At 38.1% G+C, this 24,231-nt stretch overlaps 1 protein-coding gene across 1 annotated transcript in view; it reads left to right on the top strand.

Annotated features, from left to right (window-relative positions):
• The first annotated feature begins 737 nt into the window (after positions 1-737).
• Positions 738-24,231, top strand: part of LOC133568386 (desmoplakin-B-like) — a 29,760-nt gene continuing 6,266 nt past the window's right edge. The window contains exons 1-21 of the mRNA XM_061920280.1: positions 738-1,116; positions 3,135-3,219; positions 3,380-3,498; positions 4,229-4,376; positions 11,122-11,247; positions 11,362-11,421; positions 11,502-11,669; positions 11,746-11,850; positions 14,684-14,779; positions 14,857-14,982; positions 15,155-15,313; positions 15,406-15,560; positions 18,855-18,981; positions 19,061-19,247; positions 19,331-19,521; positions 19,619-19,800; positions 19,878-20,016; positions 21,224-21,417; positions 21,504-21,666; positions 21,765-21,848; positions 21,934-22,041. Of these exons, the coding sequence (XP_061776264.1) occupies positions 854-1,116; positions 3,135-3,219; positions 3,380-3,498; positions 4,229-4,376; positions 11,122-11,247; positions 11,362-11,421; positions 11,502-11,669; positions 11,746-11,850; positions 14,684-14,779; positions 14,857-14,982; positions 15,155-15,313; positions 15,406-15,560; positions 18,855-18,981; positions 19,061-19,247; positions 19,331-19,521; positions 19,619-19,800; positions 19,878-20,016; positions 21,224-21,417; positions 21,504-21,666; positions 21,765-21,848; positions 21,934-22,041 (2,985 nt within the window). The 5' untranslated portion in view covers positions 738-853. The remainder of the gene's footprint in view (positions 1,117-3,134; positions 3,220-3,379; positions 3,499-4,228; positions 4,377-11,121; positions 11,248-11,361; positions 11,422-11,501; positions 11,670-11,745; positions 11,851-14,683; positions 14,780-14,856; positions 14,983-15,154; positions 15,314-15,405; positions 15,561-18,854; positions 18,982-19,060; positions 19,248-19,330; positions 19,522-19,618; positions 19,801-19,877; positions 20,017-21,223; positions 21,418-21,503; positions 21,667-21,764; positions 21,849-21,933; positions 22,042-24,231) is intronic.

Here is a 24,231-nt window from a genome sequence, read left to right as displayed (position 1 = left end):
CATAAGTTCGAAGAAATATTTCACAAATATTCTTTGTCGAAAAAACAGAAGCTGAAATGAAGTAATAAATTCAAATGTATTTATTATTCTTTACAATAAATAATAATAATAATTGAACATTGATTTAAATTGTCAGGAAAGAAGAGGAAGGAATTTAAAAGGTAAAAAGGTATAAGTGTTTAAAAATCCTAAAATAATTTTTAAGGTTTAATTTTTTCTCTAAATTTGTCTTTCTGAAAGTTATAAGAAGCAAAGTAAAAAAATTAATTAATGTATTTAAACAAATGAGGACCAAGTCTTTAAAATATTTTCTTGGATTTTCATATTGTATTTGAGTTTTGTCTCTCTTAGAATTAACAATGTCAAGCAAAGCGAGACCAGCTTGCTAGTAAATAAATACAATTTAAAAAATAGAGGCAGCTCACTGGTAAGTGCTGCTATTTGAGCTATTTTTAGAACAGGCCAGCGGGCTACTCATCTGGTCCTTACGGGCTACCTGGTGCCCGCGGGCACCGCGTTGGTGACCCCTGGTTTAAACCATAACAAGTCCGAATCTCCCCAAAACGTGTTCGATTTGTTTGTGTTGCAAACATTTTGGTCCAACTATTAAAGTTTTGAAGTTGTTATGGTTATGTGAGCGCAGAGAAGGGAGAGGGTGAGAGGGTGCAGGAGTGTTTGCTTCACGCACTCACGCAGTCAAAGGTGTGGTTTCCACTCAGATCCAAAAGCGAGCAGCTTCCGCCTAAACACAGCAGTCCGAAGAGTGCGCACCGAGAGCCGAGAGCCGGGAGCCGAGAGGAGCACATAGGGGGAATTAACTGGGTGCTGCTTTCCTGTTCGAACCCGGGTTGAGATGAGCATGTTCGGCTCCACTTCCAGGCTGGCCTCCATGGGCCAGCGGAGTAATTCCCGGCCGGACTTGTCTGCGAGCCTGCGGAACGACAGCGTGTTCGTGGGAGGCAATGGCTTCCCGACGGGGGAATACCACACCGGGGACGTCGGCTACAATTACACCTCCACCTTCTCCCGCTCCTCCATGCACGGCGGCGGCGGCGGCGGTGGCGGCGGGCAGAAAATGCAAGTTAGCATGGGAGGAGGCGGAGGAGGCGTCGTTAAGTAAGTCTTTTTTATTACCTTTTAATTCCACAACCACCTGTTGTTTCAACCGCCATTTTAAGCGCTAAACACTATATTGTTATTGTCGGGCAATAATAATAGAAAGTACGTAAAAATGTCCATCTAAGTGCTAATCCGATTACACAACTAGACCATAACAGAGGAAATGTTTATCCGCCCCTCCTTAGTCCCTTAGGACGCTCTTATCGCAACATCTCTCCCACAAACCTTACTTTATTTCACTTTTAATATAATCTTGCATTGCGTCCTAATTACAGAATTTGTTATGATATTTATTTTCTGTTACCCCCCTAAAAGTAAATAAAATGAAATGATGACCTTTATTTATCTGTACAAACCACTGCATGAGTTGCATTCCGCATATAATCACCCAATTATCAAAACTGATTAATCGAATGAGCTGAGATAACGTTTATTAAGTCAAGTTTAAAAGTGCAAATGTATGTATTTTTATGGCCATGACACAATATTTAGTAAGTACTGTTCTACACTAAAACTTGCACAATACTGTTTTACAGGTGCTATTGTATATTAAAAAATAAAAACACTTATTAAAAAAAAAACATGTAAGTAGGATTGACTTGAAAGTTCTCACACAGCTCAGTAAACATTACAAAGAGCCTGCATCACTGAAAAATTGTGAACACACCCTAAGTCGGGGGTGTCCAAAGTGCAGCCCGGGGGCCATTTTCAACCCGCAAATATTTTTCTTTTTATTGGCCCTCGACACGCCCTAAAAATAAAAGGAAATCCAACGTCCCACTGGGGTGAGTTTTCCTTGCCCTTATGTGGGCTCTACCGAGGATGTCGTTGTGGTTTTTTGCAGCCCTTTGAGACACTAGTGATTTAGGGCTATATTAATAAATATTGATTGATTGATTGATCAATAATAAGGTATACTATTTATATCACTAACAACTCTTTACTTTTGAAAAACTTAAATAACAATGTTTGTTTTTTGAAATATATGTGTTACTTTGTGTGTCCAAATGTTGTTGTTTTTTTAGTTGTTGTAATTTAAATGATGCAAGTGAGTAATAACCTGTGATGAATCATGATTATTCCAATTTTGAAAGTGTAATTAATCTTGTTATTTGTTTATGTGTTTTATAAATAAAAGTACATAATATCAGTCAAAATAAAATTAATTAAAAAAAATGTATATATATATATATACATATATAGTGTTACTGTTCAAACATTGTGTCACGTGACAGTGGCCATAAATATAAAAAATGCTTGTTAAATAAAACCTCTGCCTTGTTTTTAATGAATATTTAGGCGTAGTACGCTACTGTATTTTAATGTTGGTCATTAAGGTGATACTTGGAAAGCCAAGTGTTTTCTGAAGTAGCTTAGCATGTACTGACGTACGCTGAATCGCTTTTAGCGTCTTTAAAATGTGCAAAATTGATCAAACCCCCCCCTACACTTTGCATTGTTTCATCTTTTAGTATGTGACCCTCAGTGAAAGAAAAAAAAAAGTTTGGACAGCACAAACACTTCTCTGTTATATCAATCCTGACTGAAAAACATAATAATAGAAATATGACAATAATAACAAAGTATGTGCATTTATAGTATTTGGATGGTGAAAGTAATTTTTCAAAAAATGGCGCATTCAAATGAGTATTTAGCTAAGGCAATGTAACCACCAATAAGATGAAAAGGGCAGCTTCAAATATGAATAACGAGCGACGCGGACATATTTTAAGTAGAGTTGTTGATCATTTGAGGTTATCGGTAGACACTTTCGCTAACAAATAGTCTACATTTTATATGTGTTATGTGAAGGGGCGCCGCAAATGTCATGTACTGTACTCTTGTTTCTCAAGATAATTTCTTATCTGCTGTAGCCTGTTTTCCATGACATTACGTAGTACAGTCTGCCATGCAAACACAATCTGTCTCCAATACAAAAAAAAAAGTTGGCTCTTGCCTCCTTGGCTATTTTAATGAACTGACAAGCTGGAAATATTTATTGCTTTCTCACATAGTGTGCAGACCATTCAGCACAAAGTCATGCAGCTGACAGCGCAGTGTCAAGAGTACCTCCACAGAGCCAAGATGATCATGCAAAGTGTAAGTTGACGCTCGTCCGCACTGACCACCAAGTGATAGAAACAAACACATCTTTGCTTGATAAAAATAAGTTGTTGACATACCAATATGATGATGGCGGCGGGACAAGTGCAAAACAATCCTAAAAGTTAAGGAACTTTCAATGCTGCTGTGCCCTCAGGGCGGTCAACCTATGGAGGCGGAAAAGCTGATGATGATGGCGGCCGACCACATCGATCAGTTGAAGATGTACGGCATAGAACTGCAGCAGATGCGCATAAAAAACGACGTCTTCCAAAGGTTAGCCAAAAAGCCTAACAGGACACATCCTCCTGAAAACCAGCGTCCTCTTCAGTGGACATCTATTTATGGTCTTTAGTCAGAGTTTCAGGGGGTAAAAAAAATACAAAAAACTAATTTCCACTGCATAAGACTCTGGTTCTCAGAAGGATAACAGTACAGGTCAAAAGTTTGGACACAGCCTCTCATTCAATTTGTTTTCTTTATTTTCATGACTATTTACATTGTAGATTGTCACTGAAGGCATCATTACTATGAATGAACACATGTGGAGTTATGTACTTAACAAAAAAAGGTGAAATCACTGAATACATGTTTTATGTTCTAGTTTCTTCAAAACAGCCACCCTTTGCTCTGATTATTGATTTGCACTCTCTTGGCATTCTCTTGATGAGCTTCAAAAGGTAGTCACCTAAAATGGCTTTCACTTCACATGTGTGCTTGAAACTCATCGAGAGAATGTCAAGCGTGTGAAAAAGCAGTATTCTAATTTTGAAGAAACTAGAATATAAAACATTTTTCAGTTATTTCACTGTTTTTTTTTTCAAGTACATAACTCCACATGTGTTCCTTCACAGTTTTGATGCCTTCAGTGACAATCTACAATGTAAATAGTCATTAAAAAAATAAAGAAACCGCGTTGAATGAGAAGGCGTATCCAAACTTTTGGCCTTTATTGAATATATATGGTAATTAAACATAGCATCGCTCACATTTAATCCCGATACAGCGTGGACCAGCTGCAGCACATGCATACCGGCCTCCAGCAGCGACTGATGGGGACCATGACCATTAGACGAACGAACCAAGGCAGTCTGAGCTCCACGGAGGGAGGGAAATTCTTCCACGACGCCATGGCCTGGATTGCCCAGCAGAAGGTGAGACGCTTTCGGAGGCATTACCATCTTAAATGCACCATCTAGAAATATATTATTTTCCAGTTCTACTGGAAATGTTATAACATTTCAGCAAATATAATGTTGACACATCAGTATTAATTCATTTATTTCACATTTATGCCTCTTAGATGAACATATTTTCATTATATCTCGAGTACCCTTTGATAGAGGCACTGTTTAAACCATCGTTTACACAACAGTGAGTAGGAAATGCGTTGTTTCGGATGTTTGTTTACATCACATTGAAGTATCCGAATATGAAAACATATGAAAATGATAAAGTTTAGTAAGAATGAATTATTTTTGTTGTATTGTAACATGCACATTAAATGAGGCAGAAACGGAGAGCAACCAACAGAGGCGCTGTTGAGTCAGTCTCACCTAGTTTGCTGTCTAAAGAAGCACAACAACATTAGCTAAGGTTAATTCAAGTGTAATTTTGCCATATTCATACTCAATGTTACACTGGCATTCAGAGGTTTCCTGATACCGTCACAAATAGGATTATTTAAAGACAAAAAGCCCATTTCTAGTAGGTATGTATAAGTTGTGCACTGTTGTAGCGCGTATATGAAACTTGCAACAACTCACAATTCGATTCCGATTCGATGTGGAATCGATTCTCGATTTAAATCGATTCTTGTGTTATATTACCATAATTTCCGGGCTATAAAGTGCACTGGTTTGGCCCTGTGATGAGATAGCAACTTGTCCAGGGTGTACACCGCCTTCTGCCCAAGTGCAGCTGAGGTAGGCTCCAGCACCCCACCGCAACCCCAAAAAGGGACAAGCGGTAGAAAAATGGATGGATGGATGGATGGAAAGTGCACTGGTATTTAAGTCGACCATGAACCCCAAACCAGCACGAAATATTTTGTTAATATTAATATGTTAATTGTTTCCAAATGGTTCCTGTCACAAGGCAGTAAAACAGCTGGATTCGCTAAATGTTGAAGCTATCTGTACAATCAGTTAAAAAGACTCAATGACACCACAATTAAATTTCGGTGAATTTACGAAATTGAAACATTACAAAAATAAGGCCATTGTAAGTTGATTAAACTAACACAGACAATATGCATAAAATACTTTTACAGACATTACACTTGGGACAGTTGAGTAAGTATGAATTGAGTTAGTTATATTGTAACACTTACAAACTTTGCTTGAAGTAATGAATGAAGAATCTTTTGGAGCAGAAACGCTATAGACGTATAGTTGACGAAAGGGGATATACTTCCGGTTCAAGGCGCGAAACAGGAAGCAGGAAGTTCATTTTCAATCAGCAGCACCTGTGGTGAGCAAACTTGTCCAAAATTAGGCGCTATAGCACAGACAATAACACACATTTTCAGTGTCTCTGTCTGTATTTTATGAAAACCAATTGTTGGACACAAAAGATTATAGCCGTTAGCGAAGAAAAATCTATGAATTAGCCGCACCGCTTTATAAGCCGCAGGGTATAAAGCATCGGGAAAGTGGCTTATAGTCTAGAAAACAGAATATTTGTTGTTCAGCATTATATAAAAAAAAAAAATTCCAAAAAGGTTGCAGGTTACAAAAGCTTGTCTTGAGTTTTGACGTACGACTTATACACACAGCCAGTAAGCACGCTTAAAAACATATTTTAAAAGATGTATTCTTGAAAAACAAAACAAAAACAATTTTTTTTTTTTTTAAATGGATTTTTGAAAATTATTAATTTATTCAGAACCGGAATTAGTAGAAATCGCAATTTGGGTGTAAATCAATTTTTTTCAGCAGCCTCAGTAACTACGTTTACGATGTTGCTACTCTGTCCAAGTAAGGAAACCCAAACAGAAAATTATTTCAGAAAAGATCTGAGAGGACCAAAGGTTCTTTACAAAATGACATCGCCATCTACTGGCCTGGCATGCATATTACACCTTTTAATGCCTTATGAAGTAAAGTATGCAGTAAATCACCACAGACTAATCAGGGCGTGTGTTATTTTTGCATGCCGCTGTTGCAACATGTTGATAGCAGTCTTTAACTTGCTCACGCTGTGAGAATCATTGTGCGGGTGTAGAAGGCAGAGGTAGAGGTGGAGGAGGGTGCACGCTCACCGTATCACTTCTTCTGACCTTCTGTTAACTGAAACCATCTTGGCTCAATGCCAAAACTTGATCTGCCAGTGAGAAAGGCTGGCAAATAAAACAATGACAACGAAAGGAGGAAAAAAAGGTAGATTGGCTGAGAGGGAAGAGTGTGTAGGGGAGGCCAAAGAATAGTGAAGGAGTGTGAAATGTGACACTGCACCACTTAGTAAGAAGATGTGGGAAGGGGGGCTCTGACATGCTTATGGGAAAACACCCTTTTGGCCGCTTCCCCCCTACACTCGGTCATCAAAACCCTCAGCGCTTACATGCTGGAGTTGAAATTCTATTTACTAATGCTAACATGGCACCTGATCCATCCGAATGAGTGCATTTCGCCATCGCCGCACATCAGTGAGACTGGTGAAAGGCGCCGTCATGTGTGGCCTCAGCCGAATAAGCTTGGAAGAAGGGTGTGGTGTGCGAACAAAAGCTCCAAAGAGAAGAGAGAGTGAAGAAAAAAATGGGAGTAAAGTGCAGGGACAGGCAGAGGTTGTTCTTATCAAAAGAGCATGGCTGAACAAAGAGCGGCATAGTTGGAATAGTTTCCTGCTTGGCTTTAAACGATGATAGGGTGACACCTACAGGACATAGAGGGAAATAGCATATCTTAGTCTGTGTAGGTTTAGTTTGGAATATAGTCCTCTATTGATAACACTTTATAAAGTAAATCCTACGTTTCAAAGTTAATGCCCGTGGGCCAGATAAGGCCCACTAATGAAAGATCTATGGCCTAAGGGATGATATTTGATTAGTATTACAACCGGCCCGCAGGCCACAGCTGCCTGCTGCTGTTTTGCATGCACCAATGGTCCATCAGTGTTGGCGCTGGGAATCTTCAAAATGGGGTCCCGACCCCATCAAGTCATAAAAATGCGGTCCCACAGTACATTTTTGGGGTCCGACTTTTTTGTAAGCGTTTTGCAAACAAATGATAAATGTATGCATTATCCTGTTACATCTCACATTTTATGTTGTGTTTTGGAAAAAGGCTGTCATAAACGTTACTTAATTAAACAAAATAATAATAACACAAAACAAAACACATTTTTTGGCATATATGAATTTATGCAGTTATAAATATTCATTTACTTTCTTCTTTCCTTCATGGATCTAAACTTTACCGCTGCCAGTATTTTTTTCTATATTTGTATTATAATATTTTCCGAATGCGTTTGTTCTTTTTTTTAAGACAAAGAAGACAATCTGAAGTTGTCTTTATTTTTTAGTTTTAACGCCATGATTTTAATAGACTATGATGACTAGGATGGCTTAAACAACACTTCCCCTCCAACTTTTGCCATCCTAGTCACTGCCGTTGTGTCCTTGGGCAAGACACTTTACCCACCTGCTCCTAGTGCCACCCACACTGGTTTAAAAAAATGTAACTTAGATACTGGGTTTCACAATATAAAGCACTTTGAGTCTCTTGAGGAAAAGCGCTATATAAATATAATGCACTTCACTAATAGCCCGTCCGGCCCGCGTGTGCACAGATTTTCTTCCATGCGGCTCCTGAGCTAAAATGAGTTAGACACCGCTGAAGTAAATAAAGCTCACTCACTGTTGGAAAATATTATTAGGATGAATATTATTCTTATTAATGAATATTGTTAGTATTATTATATTATTTTTAGCCTTCCATTAATTTTCTGTAAAGCACTTTGAATTGCCTTGTGTACGAATTCTGCTGTATAAATAAACTTGCCTAATAGTTGTGGTAGTGGTGGTTACGATGTTAAAAACAAAACCAAATGAAAAATAATTAAGAATAAATAATAATACAGAGATAGAAATACTAAAAACCCCATCCATCCATTAATTTTCAACCGCTTATTCCCTTTTGGGGTTGCGGGGGGCGCTGGCGCCTCTCTCAGCTACAATCGGGCGGAAGGCGGTGTACACCCTGGACAAGTCGCCACCTCATCACAGAATACAAAAAACACATACACAATTATTATAATGAAATTGTAATAGTTACAATTTATATATATATTGTCTTGGTTGTAGTTTGTAGAAAATAATACAAACACACTCATTTTGGCGCAGCTGCGATAATATTAGGGTATTGACCTCAATATAAGATGAACTCATGTGTTCAACACCCTTTCAAAGACAAAAAAATGTCAACATTTGTCCATGTCAGTGAAATAACTGGTACGTTGAAATAGTTAAAAATAAATCATAGAGATAAGCGTGTTTCTGTGACCCGGCTGCATGTCTCCCAGTCCACTGCCGTGTGTGACTGACAGGAAGCAACCTGGGGGGAAATCGTTTGGTGCCACCTGTTAGTTTGCATGTATAAATCTCAGCGAGGGGGGCCACTGGACAAATTGGGACCGTAAGCAACATTTTATTTGATTTTTTTTTTTCCCATTTTTTGTTTATGTGAAGCAATTATCATGTTTTTTGCTAATCAAACTCGAATTAAATTTAACCTACTCAGTGGCCTAGTGGTTAGAGCAGGGGTGTCAAAACTTTTTCCACTGAGGTCCGCACACTGAAAAATCAAAGCAAGCGGGGGCCATTTTGATATGTTTTTATTTCAAAAACCAATACAATATATGTGTAAAAGTATACATTTAGGCCTCCACTCAGGCTTCATCCCAGGGACCCCAAAGGATTTTGGTCAAAAAAATATTTAAAATGTGTCATTATTTTTGTATTATTGTTATTCAAGGTTTACATCTCTAGATCAACATTAGGTCTAGTTGTCAACATAACGTTTTTAAAGATTTAAGTTGTATGCCCTTTTTGTCAAAGAAAACCCTGTTTTGTTATGGGAAAAAATACAAAGTATGTAATAGTTTCCCCCAATAGAATTTTAAAGTGGAATATTTGAGATTATAGAATAATTGGAGCCTTAAAAATGACAACACTTAACACCATTGATTTTAATTTATTATTTTTTTAGCAATGACACAAACAAAATCGCACTAAAATTATTGGGGATCCAAAAGGGTCCTACTCATTAAAAATAAACAAAAAATTTTTACTGTTTACTTTAAACGCAATCGTCTTGAGATCAACTTCAGATCCATCTGTCATTTATAACTTGTATTGTTGTTTATGTTTTTTGTTTGTTCTTATTAGGCCCTTCTTTAGAAAAAAAAGAACTTTGTTTTTTATGTGGCAAACACAAATTATGCAACATTTTCCCCCCAAAATATCTCAAAGTGCAATATTTAATGTCACATTAATTTTGATTATTAAAGACATTTTTTTTAAAGAAAATAGCTGCCTGCATGGCAGCTTTGTGTTATTGGAGTAAACATTGCAACATTTTCTTGTCACATTTCACCTGTTTAATCTTTTATACCACTTTTTCAGTTTTTAATTTTTTTGATCGTATTTTTAGAATGTGCTTAGGGCCGTTAAAAAATTACCCGCGGGCCGCTCTTTGGACAACCATGGATTAGAGTGTTCGCTCTGAGATCGGTAGGTTGTGAGTTCAAACCCCGGCCGAGTCATACCAAAGACTATAAAAATGTGACTCATTACCTCCCTGCTTGGCATTCAGCATCAAGGGTTGGAATTGGGGGTTAAATCACCAAAAATTATTCATGGGCGTGGCACCGCTGCTGCCCACTGCTCCCCTCACCCCTAAGGGGGTGATCAAGGGTGAAGGGTCAAATGCAGAGAATAATTTCGCCACACCAGGAGTGTGTGTGACAATCATTGGTACTTTTTAACTTTGAAAATTTAAGGTTTTGTACTAAAACTAATTTGTGGTGAATAAATTATTCAAAAATGTTCGATTTTTAGTGGAAAACAAAATTATTTGAGATAATTACAACATACATTTGCAAACATTTCTAACACTACTACAACCGGGGATCAAACTTAGTATGACTGCCTTTCTAGTTGGGCGACAGTCTGGGGAAATTTGACATCATATTCTTGTCAGTGACAGAGCAGCAAGGGGCTGGAAATTTGAATACAGTAAAATTTCATATGAAACGCCCAGTCATGATCTCAACTATAAATCTTATTCAGACTTTTTTCTACAGGAAAAATAAATAGGGGAAAATAGGTGTCAGTATTGTCCTTTCTGAGTAATTCAATCATGACTGTCTTTGTAAAGACGTTTTTAAATAGTATATATATGTATATAGTACAGTCCAAAACTTTGGACACACCTCCTCATTCAATGGGTTTTCTTTATTTTCATGACAATTTACATTGTAGATTGTCACTGAAGGCATCAAAACTATGAATGAACTCATGTGGAGTTACGTACTTAACAAAAAAAGGTGAAACAACTGAAAACATGATTTATCTTCTAATTTCTTCAAAATAGACACCCTTTGCTCTGATTTCTTTTTTGCACACTCTTGGCATTCTCTCGAGCTTCAAGAGGTAGTCACCTGAAAGGGTTTTCACTTCACAGGTGTCATAGTTTTGATGCATTCAGTGCCAATCTACAATGTAAATAGTCATGAAAAAAAAGAAAACACATTGAAATGAGAAGGTGTGTCCAAACGTTTGGCTTGTACTGTATATATATTTGTTATGAATCTATGCAATGCCAATAAACATCATTTAGTGAGTGTTTCTTATTTTTTGAGCAACTTATTACTAACACAACAGTATTCCTGTACTTGTAGCGCATGATCGAGACGGCTCCATGGGGGGATGACTCGGTCACCATCGAAAAACAAATCCTGAGCCACAACAAATTCCACAGCTCGATTCAAAGAAGCCAGGAAGTAGACCGTGCCAGGGACGATCTGGTACGTGTCCTCTAGCCTCGTCTCTGTAACATTCTTTTGTGAATGTTTTGAGGTTCATTGAGGTATTGATTCGAAGGCATTTTAAAAACCAATACAATATATCCTTTTCATCAGGGCATGAGGGGCGATAAGTCCAGCATGCACATCTTGGACCAAGAATGGGACAGCCTGCAGGTAGGACCTATGCCATTTTTTAAACTAAAAATAGTTCATTTTTTTGTAACAAATACTCACCTGCTGCTTGACCTTCTCAGAAAATGTCCCACAACCGCGTGAGTCAACTGCGTGATCTGCAGAGCATCATCGAGGAGATTTCCCGCGCTATCATGTGGGTGAATGAGAGAGAGGAGGAGGAGCTGGTCTTTGACTGGGGAGACAAAAACATCGATCAGTATATCCCCAAGAAGCAAGAGAGCTACTCTGTACGACGGAACTCTTCTCATCCTTCTCAGTTTCTCATTTCATTTGGGTGCTTTACCTTCTTTTTCTTTTGCACAGAGGCTGATGAAAGAGTTGGAAGAGAAGGAAAAAGAGCTAAACAAGCTCAAAGTGAAATCCGACGGTCTCCTGAGTAATAACCATGCAGCTTCGGATAAGATTGAAGTAAGTTTTCCTATCAGTAGGGAAATACATGCCAGTCGAATCCAACAGGTGGTGCTGTTATGAAAAAAGATCATTTGTTTATTGCAGGGCGTGGTAATTGTATTACTTTACTTTCCAATACAACTTGTTCACTATGATACAATACGGATATTGGAGCTTAGAGTATTGGCCGATCCATATATTATTTTTCATACGATATCCACCCGCTAGGATATCAACACAAATAAGAGTACATACTTGAAAATATTTGTAGTGTGGAAAGTTAGAAAAGGTATGATCAAGTGACATTAGCCAGAGGACAATGGTTGGTATTGGTGTATCCAAAATGTATTCACATCGCTTCACTTTTACCACATTTAATTATGTTACAGCCTTATGCCAAAATGGAATACATTCATTTTTGTCCTCAAAAGTCTACACACAATACCCTATAACGACTATGTGAAAAGTTGTTTTTTTTCAAAACATTTACAAAAAACCTCATGTACTGTGGAAAAGTCTACACACAATACTCCATACTGACTATATGAAAAGTTTTTTTTTTCAAAACATTTACAAAAAAATCACATGTACTGTGCATAAGTATTCACAGGCTTTGCTCTATACTTTGTTAACGTACCTTTGGCAGAAATTACAACCTCAAGTCTTTTTGAATACGATGCAAGAAGTTTGGCACACCTATCTTGGGCAGTTTCGCCCATTCCTCTTTGCAGCACCCCTCAGGCTTCATCAGATTGGATGGGAAGCGTTGGTTTTCATCCAGGGTGTCTCTGTATATTGGTGCATTTATCTTTCCCTCTGTCCTGACCACTTTTCCTGTTCTGCCACTGGAAAACATCCCCATTTTGGCAAAGTTTTTACTAAAAAAGGCTTCCGTCTGGCCTCTATACTATACTGGCCTGATTGGTGGTTTGCTGCAGAGATGGTTGTCCTTCTGGAAGGTTCTCCTCTCTCCACAGAGGAATGTTGTAGATCTGACAGAGTGACCATCGGGTTTTTGGTCACCTCCCTGACGAGACTAAGATGAATGCAGCCATGTACAGAAACATTCTGGATGAAAAAAAACACTTCCCCTCCAACTTGATGGAGCTTTAGAGGTTCTGTATAGGGTCATGGGTAAAACTGCGCAAAGATAGGTGTGTCAACCTTGTGGCATCGTATTCAAAAAGACCTGAGGCTGTAATGCATCAACAAAGTATTGAGCAAAACCTGTGAATACCTAGGTACATGTATATATATATTTTTTAAAGATTAATTGCAAAAAAAAAAAAAAAAATTGTCACATCAGCCTTAAAGGGTATTGTGTGTAGAATGTTGAGGGGGAAAAATTTTTATTCCATTTTGGAGTAAAGCTGTATTTTAACAAAATGTGGCAAAAGTGAAGCGCTGTGAGTACTCTCCGGCTTCACTGTATGTTCTTGAAGTGGATTAGTAATTTGTTTTTGGCACAACCTAGTGGTCACAATAGTTCATTACATTAAGTTCACGACTCAGAAAGTTGAATGACCCAAACTTTAATATGCAACTAAAAGTAGATAATTGTTTATATTGACAAATGCCATTTTAAACGGCAAGATTGTTCAAATAGTGACACTTATTACATACAGTATGTTTAGCTTGTTTGCTATTATGTATTTAGCTATTGTGTAGCTGCTAGCTCCTAATAACCAACAGTAAAAGCGTATCATGCTAACCTTTTGTAAATTACTTCACTAAGATACAAGAAAAGACCTATCTGTTGTGCTTATTGAAGGGCATTTAAATGTTGAATGGCTATCCAGCTTTACATAAGTAAACACGCTGCACGACTACTTGGATCGGAGCTTAAATTTGGCATTTCAAATAAAAAGCAGATATCATCTGATATCTGTTTTTTGCTGACAGATATCAATATCAGATCGTAACACCCCCAAGTTAGAAGTCTGCTTTTGAAATCTTTTCTTGTCTGCCTGTTTACTCGGTCTTTTGTCTGTTCTGTGTGGCAGTGCAACGATGTTTTGTAACCGGGCTTTTACTTTGGCACCAATTCTGTATGGCAACAGTAGCCACTCAAATAGTACACAAGCTTTTTTTTTTTTTTTTTTTTTACAAAAACTTTTTTAGATGTGTACTTAAGTCAATATTTAACCGATGACATTATTCAAGTCCTATTTCCAGCTTTGGTCTGAATCACTGTCTATTTTTGTCATTGGGATTGATAGTTTACTGTTTAAAAAGTTTTAAAAGACAATTTTATTTGTTAGATTTGAAAAATACAATATACTAAGAATAAAATATAATAAAATCAACAAAAACTTTTATCTATAATGCACTTTTCATTTGACAACAAATATTAAAGTGTTACATATTAAAAGACATACAAAACAAATAAAAGTGACTAAAATGTGTTCAAAATATTACACGATTTACAGATCAAAGTGATCTGTAAGCTTTTCTAATAAGCATCCATATAATTATGTTATTGTTTTTATTGTAATAGATTGTATTTTATCTGTGTTTTATTTATATTTCACAAGGGTATTGTATATGTGTTGTTTGTTTGGTAGTTTGTAATATTGATTAAGTATTATTATAAATAAAAAGTTAATCATTTTTCAAATTAAAGATACATTTACTGTAAATTTGTTTTTAAAAGTATACAATAAAATACAGTATAATATAATAATAATACAATAATGTAATTAGATTTGTTTCTTTTAATTGTAATGTATTGTATTATATTTGTGGTTTAGTTTCAAAATGGTGTTGTCATTTTCTGAGCATTTAGCACACATAACCACTATCCTGCTTGGACAATCTGCTGCTATATTCATGTGTATGTCTATGTCCTCAGGCCTACATGGACACCTTACAGACACAGTGGAGCTGGCTTCTCCAGATCACCAAGTGTATTCATGTTCATTTGAAGGAGAATGCGGCCTACAGCCAAGTAAATTTCCTCTCCTGCTTTTGGAAAAGCAACCCATATGGTTTATAGTTTCATCAAATCTCCAATTTTCTGTGCAGTTTTTTAAGGAGGCCAACGAGACCAACGATAAGCTGAAAAAGGACCACGAGAGCATCCGGACCAAGTTCACCTGCAACAAGAACACTCCGCTGGAAAATCTGCAAGAGCTCCTGAAACTCCTGGAGGTATTGTTTCGCTAATATGGAATTCCCTCGCGGATTTAGGACAAATTTGATGCTTGAAAGATTTTGTATATGTGTTTGCATGTCTGCTTGTGTGGGTCAACCAGTTTTGCAAGGTGTGGTGTTTTTGCATTCAGGGAAAAAAACAATTAATTTGACTCTATTTTTGTTTTAGAAAGAGAAAGAACGAATCATGGAGAATAAAAGACAAGTCCAAAGTCTGGTTAACAAGTCCAAGACTATTGTTAGACTGAAGCCCCGCAACCCAGAGGAACCCACAGCAGTGAACAATCCTATCATGGTGGAGGCCTTGTGTGACTTCAAGCAGGACCAGGTGGGTTCTGTTGAGTGCTTTACCCCACACAAGCACTTTAGTGTATAATATTTCCAGTGACTGCCTTCTAAGTACTTCATGCTGTGTTACAGAAAGGGATTTTGAAAGGCAATGAGGGCATACTGAAGGACAACACGCAGCGCAGCAAGTGGCTTGTGACCGGGCCAGGAGGACTGGACATGATGATTCCCTCAGTGTGTTTGCTGATACCCCCACCGAACCCCCTCAGCATCGAGCTTGCCAACAAGTAAGAAAAATGTTTCAGTTATTGTTGCCTTACCATTCTACATATTATGTCCAATACCGTCATTTAAATTGATCATTATGTATAACAACTAAGGATAGGTACCAAATTCGGTACTTTTATAGGTACTGACCAAAGTTTATCGGTACTACCGGGTACTGTTGCACGTGACCTCTCATGGAAGAAAACACACTGGTCAATCCAAAATTATTTTGGATGACATATGTTGAGTAAATGGACCCCGTGGACAAAATGGTACAATACCAAGTTTTACTGAAGCTTGAGGAGACCAGCCCTTACAATGCAACCGTAGCATCAGCAAGCGAGGTCTAAATCCAAACAAAAAGAGTCAGTTTATGTAGAGCGAAAACAGCCCCTCTCGCTCAGAAAGGAACGCAGCTGCTTCTTCAAAACAGATAAGGAACTGGCCAAAACAGGTCTGTGAGCGGACAAACAGGAGACCTTAAGACAAAACATAGAGTTTACTAGCGGACATGAGATAAAAGCAAGGAGGTCACAAGAGGACACACTACATGGAAAAAAAATAGCTGCTTTAAACATGAGTATGGATTAAAAATATCTCATTCTCACAGTATCAATTAACGTAAAATCAAACAATGCCATATTTCAAAATCTTTGTTGCACGTGACATCTTGTGCGGTTGCATACCGGCACTTAACACAAACACTCAGAGCGGACTGAGATGGGTTGCCTTAAGGTAATGTTACAATTGTCTGTGCCATCAAAGCACAAAAGTACAGTAAGGCTCCACTTTTTAAAATGCGCCAGCTCGATGCTAATTTACATTGGGTTTACAATGGATATGCTAAACGTTAGTTAGTTTAGCGATTTTACACATCCAAATTTGGTAATCAAAACTCCAACTAAGATGCTCGTTACAATCAAACAGCTCGTGTGTAATACGTAATGATGGACAAGCCACTTGAAAACTGTAGAAAACTAAAGTACGGGTTCCTCTCGATTAAATGTAGCTCAGCTAAGGAGGAAGCTATCTCCCGAGAACTGAAGCAGGCTACACTTCAAGCTACACGGCAAAAGTAGCTTGCTACATCAACACTACAAATAGTATTGTCAGAATTAGAAACAGCTCTATTGATCTCAAATTGATGTACAACTTTCCACCAAACAAATAGGGAGAGAAAAAATGCTCAGTATGATTGTTTATGATAATAAAAACAAACCGGCTTTTTAACATTTTAACACTCCTTTTAACTTTCGCTACCATGTACAAATTAAGGGGGGGGAAAACACTTAAATTAAATTTTAGGCAGTGAAACAATATTACTTATATTAAATAAACACTAAATTTCATACTCTATTGGGGACGGCGTGGTGCAGTGGGAGAGTGGCCGTGCGCAACCCGAGGGTCCCTGGTTCAAATCCCACCTAGAACCAACCTCGTCACGTCCGTTGTGTCCTGAGCAAGACACTTCACCCTTGCTCCTGATGGGTGCTGGTTGGCGCCTTGCATGGCAGCTCCCTCCATCAGTGTGTGAATGTGTGTGTGAATGGGTAAATGTGGAAGTAGTGTCAAAGCGCTTTGAGTACCTTGAAGGTAGAAAAGCGCTATACAAGTACAACCCATTTATCATTTAATCAAAACGTTTCAGCACAGGCTAAACTACTGTTTCAACATAAACCACAAAGGAAAAGTGCAAAACATTTGTGTCACAAAAGAGACATTAACAAACTCCATCTTTACATGAACGGAATTCAATAAAAGTGAACATATCTTTGTGCCAGCACTGGAACCCTACGAAACGTTTCTACCTATCTTTCCCAAAGCTTTGCACTGTCAAGTTAGCCAGAACAAAACACAACGTTTGTAAAATTTTAAAAACAATGTCAATTAAATAAAAGTACTGATAAATTGATGCGCCCTGTAAGAAACATGGTTATTCAAACAAACAAACAAACAAGCAGCACACCATGTATAAAAATATTATGTTTCTTAAGTGCAAGGTTTTATTTTGGAAGCCCTCCTAAAATGGAAGACATCCTTTTACATGCTGGTTGATTTTTCTCGCCTGGATTTACAGTCCATTTTCTCTCTTTGTAGCGTGTAGCTTTGATGAACACTACTTTGCTGGTAATAAGTTCAATATTTACAGTTTTAAAAATGTTTAGAGCTTGACAAAAGAAAAGACTGGCACATTGGAAGGGGCCGCAGATGTGGGGACTCCCCCACCTGGGTGACTGGCTGCAATGGATGCCGAGTGGGTACAGATATTTAAATATTACCTTCATGATAATGAAGTCCTGTCTATCAGGAAGACAATAGAGAGTCTTCTTGTATGTGGACAAGTCGTTAGACGTCACCTACTGATGCATACAAGTGTAGTCCCCACCGGTTTACGACCTGGCACAGTGAGGGCCTCTTCCAGACTGGTACCTCTCCAGAGATTATCCGTGTCCACTTGGTATCCTTTTCATGCAGGAGCAGTGGGGACAGAACAGAAAGGAAGAGTGGCAGGTCAACTGGTCTAAAAGGGGTTTAATTAAAGTCTAGCAAATATAAAAGAGTTTTAAGAAAGGACTTACAATATTTTCCGTACCAAAGAGCGTACCCAACAAATTTTAGAAAAAATATACATATTTTTCTATATATTAGCCGTACCAGACAGTAAGCTGCAGATATAGAAGTTGTGATATGATTTAATTTCACAGAAAGATTTTGTAAATATTTATTTATACAGTATAACCTAATTGTTTCCAATCGGTGTATGTAACACGGCAGTAAAACGGCAGATCAAACAAAACAGAAGTCATCGTCATGGACCCATTTGCTGTGGAAGCTAGCTCTCTGATCAGCTAAACAGACTACATTTTGTTTTGGTGAATGTACAAAACTGAAACATTACAAACACAATACCATTGTAAGTTAATAATACTAACACACATGTGTTAGCATAATAGCTAATGCTAATGACCCAATCTTTATTACATTATCATAGCAAATATGCATGAAAACACTTTTACAAACATCATACATTGTGTTCATATATATCCACTGTTAAATGTGGCCCCTGTCAGGACAGCCATAATTGTGATATGGCCCTCCATAAAAATGCATTTGTCACCCCTGAAGTAGATTATCATGTCTATCATATCCATATCATATCCTTTTTTTGAGGGTGTTTTAAATTGGTGGACCAGGCTTGACACTACTTTTGTTTTGTCAGCAAAACTGTCAATGCACAAGTGAATTCATTATTCTGTTCTTATGCTTCAAGCTTATCAAGTGTCTCATCTATAGCGACTTGTGTTACCCTACAGGAATGAGAAGTATTATGAAGCTATCATGGCGATCTGGAATCAGCTCTACATCAACATCAAGAGTCTCATCTCATGGCAGTACTGCCTGAAAGACATGAACTACATCAACTCTCTCACCTTGTCTATGGTAGCGCACGACTTTAAAATATGCAACAGCAGGCAACAGTTTGCAGTTCACTCACCTCGTGTGTCTTTATGTCGGGCAGCTGTCTAAGATGCGTCCTGAGGAGTACCGCAGTATCATCAAAACACTGGAGACCCACTACCAAGAGTTCTTGCGCAACAGTCAAGGTTCCGACCTTTTCGGGGAAGAAGATTTGATCACCATCCAGAGTTACTTTGATAGAGCCCAGAACCATTATGATACCATGGTTATCCAGATGACTACTCCCCGTGAGTGTCCAATTAAAGAACCACAATTTACCCAATGCTTATTTCAACCATTGAGTGATTTTCTTCTTATTTCATTAATAAAGCTGAAACCAAACAGGAGCCAAGCAAACCCGCACCTCCCAAATTGCCCACCCTCAACATCTCACTGCTTAGCAGCCTGCAGGAGGTCCGACATAGGCTGGAGCTCGCTGAGTATGGACTCACGAGCCATCTTCATCTTTGCCCGGGTGAAAACAGTCTGCAAGAATGCTTCGTGTACATCCAAAATCTGCAAGTATGTCACTTAGCATTGTACAACTTCAATGTTAAAGTGCAGACAAATACAATTTGAAGGTTTTGTATTAAATTAGCTGTATAATATTGATGTCTAGGATGTGCACCAAGATCTGGATTCCATTCACGATGAGTACTTGCGCCTAAGAGAAAGGATTCTAAAGCAACTGGAAGGCATCCCTCCCGACTCTGAGCAAGCCAGGTTCCTCCGCTCCGAGCTGGATATCATCAGCCAGAAACTGGGAGGTCTGCAGGGTCTCTACACAGCCTACATCGAACGGTACTTATTATTTTGGCTATAACCAAAAAAGCATCATACAAACTCACATCATTTCCATTCAAACCGACGCCCAACAGATTGTCAGCGCTGAAGGCCTTGCTTCAGAGTCTGCTCCAAGCGGAGGACATTGTGAAAGTCCACGAGGCCCGGCTGATGGAGAAGGAGACCACTTCACTGGATCCACGAGAAGTGGAGAAATATCAGAGCACATTGAAGGTTTTTACACAGTCCATACCAAACTTATTTCCAGTAAAACTTTACATAAGTGTAAAGATACAGTAGTACCTCAGTTAGGTGACCGAGCTCATAACTCAAAACTTTCGTATTTCAAAACAGTCCCACCCACTGAAATGAATTACAGTAAATTTAACCAAAGGGTTTCCAAAACAGGTGCAAAGCTGATTTTTTTTATGCGTGCCAATGTGTATTGTGTCTTTTAAGTGAGCAGAATAAGGCGTGCAATCTATTTTGCGTTTCTGTATTCATAAACATGCAAAATATATGCTGATCATCAAAACGCCTACAACACTCGGAGGAGAAGATGCAAATATAATTATTTAGCACACGCAAAGTGATTTATCAACACTAATCACTGGTCAGCAAGCACTTTTTTGGGGTTTTATTCGGCACCATAAGAAAAGTCTCTGTCATACGTGAGTGTATCAACATTTTAGACGGTCAACAATAAAAAATATTAGACATATCGCCAATTCAGCAAAATAATTTCATAATTTTATAGTTGCTAGAGGACTCAAAGGGCTCATTAAAACAAATTAAATTGTTGCGTTTTGGTGTCATGTTGTATTTTTTACATATAATTTATATTATTAAGATATTTCCTATATGAAAAAAACGTATTCAACTATGCACTTTTTGGCATTTTGAGTGGAGTAAGTGCGGCTTCTCTCCAATGAGCACACCTCATGCTGTAAAAAAAAAAAAAAGTGGTTTCATTGTAGGTGCGCCGCAGGACTGCTTCATGCCTGCTGATTGTTTGAAAACATAGTAAAAATCTGCAGGTATACAAGCATAGTAACACGAATGCACCACTTTTCAGTGTTAGCAGATCACACGCAACACACTCAATAATAGTATATGCTATTTTATAGATTGCCCACGCTGGGTATTAGGATCTTAGTAAATCAGGCACTAAGTTATTTTGATCTTAAGCCATAAACTAATACTAAAAGACAGGGTGTTTTGGGGGGGGATCTTACGGGGTTTATTGTGGCTTTCATGACGCCATCTAGCGACAGAAAAGCACATAATTCCAATTTTATGCTGGCAACTTAAAACATCACAAAAAGACGAGCTCGCATCTCAAAAGAGTCGTAATTTGAGGTAACGTTGTACAATATAATGTCCGAAAAATTCAAACTGAAATATTTGAACATATCCTGTTTGTTTTTTTTCTCCACTAAAGCAATCGAAGATCGAACTGGACCAAAAAAGAGACTTGCTGACAACTATGGAGTCCGAGCTGGCCAAAGCAATTCAATGGAACGGTCAGGTCTCTGAGTCCTTCCACAAGTGCGATGTGAACTTGTCCAAATACGCAGAACTAGTGTCTCAGCTCTCAGACCGCTGGCGCCGCATACAAACCCAAATTGACAACAGGTTGGATAGTCCTGGTACTTTTTTTGTTTTGCTTCTACTAATAAGACTAAAAACAAAACCTTCTTCCTTCCTTCGTTCCTCTTCAGATTGTTCGATCTGGAGAAGCATGAGAAGCACCTGCAACATTACCAGCATAACAGCACTTCCTTGGAACAGTGGATACACAATGCCCGGAAGCGCCAGGACGGCCTGCAGAGTGTTAAGCTCAGTGACATCCAGATTGTCATGGACCACCTTAACCAACAGAAGGCATGTTTACATCCACTGTCAATCCTTCCTTTTCAATCAATTTGAGGACAAAATTTTACATGAAAATAACAACTAATCTCTTGTTATTTATGACATAGACACTTTACGGTGAAATTAAAGGAAAGAAGGAGAAAGTTGAGGATGTCCACAAAGATGCGGACACCTGCGCTGCCTGCATAAAGGTTGGTCGGCCTTCATATGTGTGTGTTGTTTTTTTTAAATAAATGAACAAAATTATTGACTTCCTCCTCCTGACTGTGTTTTCAGGACTACGAGCTGCAGCTGGCTTCATACAGTTCCGGCCTGGAAACGCTCCTGAATATTCCTATTAAGAGAACCATGTTGCAGTCCCCTGCTTCTGTTGTCAGACAAGAGGTAGGAAAAATTACTCACTGGACACACCTGCACAATCAAATGAGATCCAATACAAGAAATGTACCATATTTTTTGGACCATAGGGCGCACCAGATTAAAAAGTGCACTGCCGATGAGTGGGTCTAGTCACGTCTTTTTTCATACAAAAGGCGCACCGGATTATAAGGCACATTAGAGGGGTCATATTATGATTTTTTTCAAAATGTAGAACACTTCCTTGTGGTCTACATAACAAGTAATGGTGGTTCTTTGGTCAAAATGTTGCATAGATTATTTCTTACAGATCATCTTTAAGGCACTTTCTCACAGTCGCTTCAGGATGCACCGTTTTGCGGGTGGTCTTATTTACGTGGCTCACCTTCGACAGCGTCTTCTCCCCGTCATCTTTGTTGTAGCGGTGTAGCGTGCAAGGACGGGAGTAGAAGAAGTGTCAAAAGATGGAGCTAACTGTTTTAATGACGTTCAGACTTTACTTAAATCAATATTGAAGCAGCATCTTCTCATCCGTGGCTCACTAGTGCAACATCAACGCCGGAAATGGTTCCTGTGAAAAACCGTCCGACCGGAACCCTTTAATAACTACAGTTCCTTGGGTGAATTATGTAAACTCACTACAGTTTTTAGCACTTTTTTAGCTAGTCTACTGACAGATATAAGTAAGAACTTTACGTTACTTTATATTAGAAATGGCAACAGCGGAAGAAGAATGGCACATAAGAAGGTAGAGAAAAAGATGAAGCTTATGACTAAAGTGTTCCCACGGACTACCATGGCAGACGCGCGCACATTTTCTGGACTTATGCAGAGCCCAAATACACATCAGGTATAAAAAGTTGGTTTTCGATAAAATTGCGAAACAAAATGCCAGGTAATATGTCTGCTAATAGGTGCCATTTTGCAGGCCTTATACACGCACCATAATAATACTCGTATGTTCAATGCGCCGACAATCCATCAAGCGGTGCGGCTTCATAGCTTACCGAAGTCATACTAAAAATACATACATAATATAATATGTCAGATTTTTGAGTGGCGTGTTTAATGTTCTATTTTCTCAATGGGACATTTTAAGTTTTGGTGTTGCCTACTGCCATCATATTGCAGTCTACATGTATCTCTTAGGTATGACTGCCATCTACTAGTCACACTTATCTTTTCACCATGTACCAAATAAAATTGCTTTGAGGTCGGTAAGCACTACAAGAATTATTTCGTACATTAGGCGCACCGGGCTATAAGGTGCACTGTCGATTTTTGAGAAAATGAAAGGATTTTAAGTGTGCCTTATACTCTGAAAAATACGGTACAATATGGCTTCAGACAAGATATCAAAGGTCATATAAGTAGTATTTTATCACAATAATATGATTGTGGTTGGAGCTCACACTGAAAGCCATTCTGTTAATTATCATGCCATTTTGGATTTTAGATTGTGCCAGTGTATCGGTGGTAGGTGATACTGGGTATTTTGATAGCGAACCAACACCAAGAAAATACAGACCAGGGTATTGTTAAATAAAATGTCATGATCAGTAAATAATTTGTTTTACCGTATTTTTTGGAGTGTAAGTCGCTCTGGAGTATAAGTCACACCTGCAAAAAATGCATAATAAAGAAGGAAAAAAACATATATAAGTCGAACTGGAGTATAAGTCGCATTTTTGGGGGAAATTTATTTCATAAAACCCAACACCAAGAATAGACATTTGAAAGGCAATTTAAAATATATAAAGAATAGTGAACAACAGGCTGAATAAGTATACGTTATATGACGCAACAATAACCAGCTGAGAAGCTGCCTGGTATGTTAACGTAACATGTTATGGTAAGAGTCAAATAACTATAACATATAGAACATATGTGTATTTGTTTTACCAAACAATCTGTCACTCCTAATTGCTAAATCCAATGAAATCTTATAAGTCTAGTCTCTTACGTGAATGAGCTAAATAATATTATTTGATATTTTACGGTAATGTGTTAATAATTTCACACATAAGTCCCTCCTTAGTATAAGTTGCACCCCCGGCCAAACTATGAAAAAACTGCGACTCACATTCCGAAAAATACGGTGGTTAGGTGATTATGATTATAATAACACAGTATACATATTTTGCATTTTAAAAAAAAGTTTATAATTAAATGCAACAATATAAAACAATGTACATTGATTTATTCAAACAATTCCCT

This window comes from Nerophis ophidion, linkage group LG14 (assembly GCF_033978795.1).
Source record: "Nerophis ophidion isolate RoL-2023_Sa linkage group LG14, RoL_Noph_v1.0, whole genome shotgun sequence".
NCBI classification, from domain to species: Eukaryota; Metazoa; Chordata; class Actinopteri; order Syngnathiformes; family Syngnathidae; genus Nerophis; species Nerophis ophidion.
Note: the sequence above shows the minus strand (reverse complement) of the source record. Positions and strands in the feature narration are given on the sequence as shown.